The sequence below is a fragment of the Phalaenopsis equestris genome, unplaced genomic scaffold (genome assembly GCF_001263595.1).
Source record: "Phalaenopsis equestris unplaced genomic scaffold, ASM126359v1 Scaffold000123, whole genome shotgun sequence".
NCBI classification, from domain to species: domain Eukaryota; kingdom Viridiplantae; phylum Streptophyta; class Magnoliopsida; order Asparagales; family Orchidaceae; genus Phalaenopsis; species Phalaenopsis equestris.
The window spans coordinates 2,753,894-2,757,287 of record NW_018164565.1 but is presented as its reverse complement, the minus strand read 5'-3'; the positions used below and the strand labels follow the sequence as shown (position 1 = coordinate 2,757,287).

At 34.0% G+C, this 3,394-nt stretch overlaps 1 protein-coding gene across 2 annotated transcripts in view; it reads left to right on the top strand.

The window, feature by feature from the left end:
* The window catches only part of LOC110021177 (kinesin-like protein KIN-14C), a 31,599-nt gene extending 28,640 nt beyond the window's left edge, over positions 1-2,959 (top strand). Inside the window, exons 20-22 of one of the 2 annotated variants that reach the window (XM_020719573.1) lie at positions 1-179; positions 1,187-1,284; positions 2,693-2,959. In XM_020719573.1, coding sequence (XP_020575232.1) covers positions 1-179; positions 1,187-1,284; positions 2,693-2,772 — 357 coding nt within the window. In that variant the 3' untranslated portion in view covers positions 2,773-2,959. The remainder of the gene's footprint in view (positions 180-1,186; positions 1,285-2,692) is intronic. The other variant, XM_020719572.1, reaches the window with a different exon arrangement.
* The last annotated feature ends 435 nt before the right edge of the window (positions 2,960-3,394 follow it).

Sequence of the window (3,394 nt, the reverse complement as noted above, 5' to 3'; positions counted from 1 at the left end):
AATGCTTGCGCCGATGATGACAATTTGGGCTCTGTTGATGAAGACGATGATTGGAAGTTGAGTGATGTATCTGGCGGGGATCCTTCTATTGGAGAAGCGGAATATTCCATTTGCGGCGCACTTGAGTCGTCAATTCTTTTAGAGTCTGATAGAACATTTGCAGTTATACCAGAGAAGATGTGAGTAACTCTGCACTTTTTACATAAATTCATTGCATTATTATTTTATTAGCCGTATTTTCTTAGTCATATTTTACCTCGCTGATTTATGGTCTTTAATAATGCTTTGTTAAGAGCTAAAATAATCATGATAAAATAAATTCTATTTTTATCCATGGAATATTATTCTTTTCTTATAGACAAAAAAAGCGAGAGTTTTCCTTCTGGTTTAACTTGATTAATAGCCTGGTTAATGCTGCCGGATGCAGGATTGTGATTACCGGGTAGAAATTGAATAGTTCCCATGTATTTACATATCTAACAGCTGAAATTTGCATTTTACAAATATACCCAAATCTTTCACATCACATAAAAAATACCAACATCATTTAAACTTATAAATAGTGAAGTGCACCTTTTCATGCATGGATAAGGTGGTATGTATGTAAAGATTGAAGTTTAGGTGCTAAAATAGTGAATGCACCTTTTCATGCATAGATAAGGTGGTATGTGTGTAAAGATTGAAGTTTAGGTGCTAAATATGTAAATACATAAGAATTGAGTATTATATATGTAAATCTTCCAATTGAATATAGCATATCCGTGCAAAGCCTAAGGCTTGAATTTGTTTTGTTACATATTTATGCATCTTGTCTTCACTCCTTTTAATGCGAAACAATATTTTTACCGTCCGGTTTAAATTTCAAATGCTTCTCCAACTTGAAGATGAATTCCAGAAGTTTATTATTAGGGCCATTCACATACATGCCACACAATTCTTATGTAACTTTCATATTTACATTTATGACATTCAGAAATTCAACATCACATCAAAAATACCACAATTATTAACATTTTGAAAGTGAAATACACCTTTCATGCATATGTTTATGACACCAAAGAGTTACAAGTGTAAATATCAAACTATAGGTGTTAGATATGTAAATACATAAGAATTGTGTGTCATCCATGTAAATTTCCCTTATTATTACCATTGATTCTGAATATTCTTGCTCTCCTAAATGCAGCCCAAAGCCTCCCCTAAAGACGAACAAATTACTTGCACAGCGAACAGGTCCATCTCTGTCAACAAAAGCAAAATCAAGTGAAAATTTGAAGTCCCTCGGTACGTATGATTTTCTATCGAACAAGCATGTTTTTATGGTGCTAATACGTAGAAAAAAATCTCTAAATCAAGTTAATGTTGTATAATTGTGGATATGATAGTATTAATATGGATTATCTTGTAATATTTGAGGGGTAATACTGAAAGGGACATATCAGAGAAGTTCTATGATTGAACATAGACGTAAATAATAAGCTATGGAAAACAATGAAGATCTATTAGTGGCATTATAACGGAGATTAGAAAATTTAAAGGGACATTTACATACATACTGCCCAATTCTTATGTATTTACATACCTAACACGTAAATTTTATTTTTTACATCTATGCCATCTAAATCTTTCATATCACCTTTAATATACCACCATTTTAACTTTTAAGAAGCCACAATTTTCATGCACAAGTAAATTGGTATGTATGTAAAAATTGAAGTTTAGATGTTAGATATATATAAATGCATAGGAATTAGGTAGTATGTATGTAAATCTTTATTGGCAGGAGGAAGATAAAACCGCTTAGAAAGGTTGAAAGTCATGATTAATAGCAAAAAAAACTCATTTTATTGAGTTTGAATGTGCATAAAAGGCTTCAGGTAGTAAGGGGATGGCCAAAATCTAACATAACCTGACATCTTGTAAACTAAGTTAAAATTTATTTCAAGTAAAAGTATGGCGATGAATACACAAAATTTGCCATAATTACTTGGATATTGCTGATAACAAAGATAATATTCCATCTTCAATACTCTTGATCTTGTTGACACTACAAATGTTGAAATGAGTGCATTGAATCAATTGAAACAAAACTAGGCTGAATTGAATTATGCAAGTTCTTTATGTTTTCCCCCATATATATATATATATATATATGCGGCTCATTCCCAGCTCAGTTGGTAGAACATCCGTTTCGGCGGTGTAAGTCCCATCTGGACTGGGTTTTGAATCTCCCCTAGGCGAGATGTCTGCTATATGTTGGTGGTACTTTAGTGGTTAGGCGCATGGGTCCAACTCAGATTTGATGGGTTGTGAGCCGGGAGTGGTTGGCGGTTCCACCCGTCAACCATCTTTTAAAAAAATATATATAATTTTTAAAGAATGGGCCGGGGCGTGAGGTCCCCAACCCACCCTAATGGGCTCAACCCCTGCTTTCTCTGGGGGCGACCCGGTGTGCAAACCGTTCGAGTATCACTTGGCTTAAGGTGACATTGCGCCATGAGGAGATTCGAACCCGTGATCTTGATGAGACTTGCGACCTTCAGAGAGGCTGCTCTACCAACAAGCCACGAAATGCACACATCTATATATATATATTATATATATATATATATTGTTGGAATTGTCCACATTTTAGTTTTCTGTGTGTTCATGTTCATAGTGCTCAAATTTAATTTACACATGTCAACCTCAGTGAAAATCATGACAGTTCCGAAGAAAACCGCAGCTAGCCAAGTCGCATCGTCATCCTCGGCCAAACAAACAAAACGCTAAACCATGTTTGCTATGGGGCCTTGTGTTATTACAGTGCACTTTTGTAAGATTCACCCTCACATTTTTTGTAGTTGTAGCTAGGGTTTACAGAATTCATCAACCATGTAATATATTAATTTAGGTGTTGTTATTTATCTTAAGTGTACTATTATCCATCAATTGCTCATAGAACCAGGTCTTATTGCAATTTGTTTATTGGCTTTCTACTCCAGAATTCATTTCTATTTTAAAAGATGCTATTCTGGTCTAGAGCATGGCTGAAGTTCAACCTGATTTGAATGGAATTACTTTAGGAAGTGTTTGATCCAGGTCTTATTGCAATTTGTTTATTGTCTTTCTACTCCAGAATTCATTTCTATTTTAACAAATGCTATTCTGGTCTAGAGCATGGCTGAAGTTCAAGCTGATTTGAATGGAATTACTTTAGGAAGTGTTTGATTTTTGGATCATCAATCATGATTAGAAGAACAAAATAATACTTTCTTCTAGATTTGATTTGAATTTTGGTGCTTCCAGGATGGAATAATTTATTGTGGGATGAATGCCATAAATTTTGGTTGATGGGTTATATAATATCTCATCTTGGAGTAAATTTAGTGATTACATTTTTATTTTATTTTAT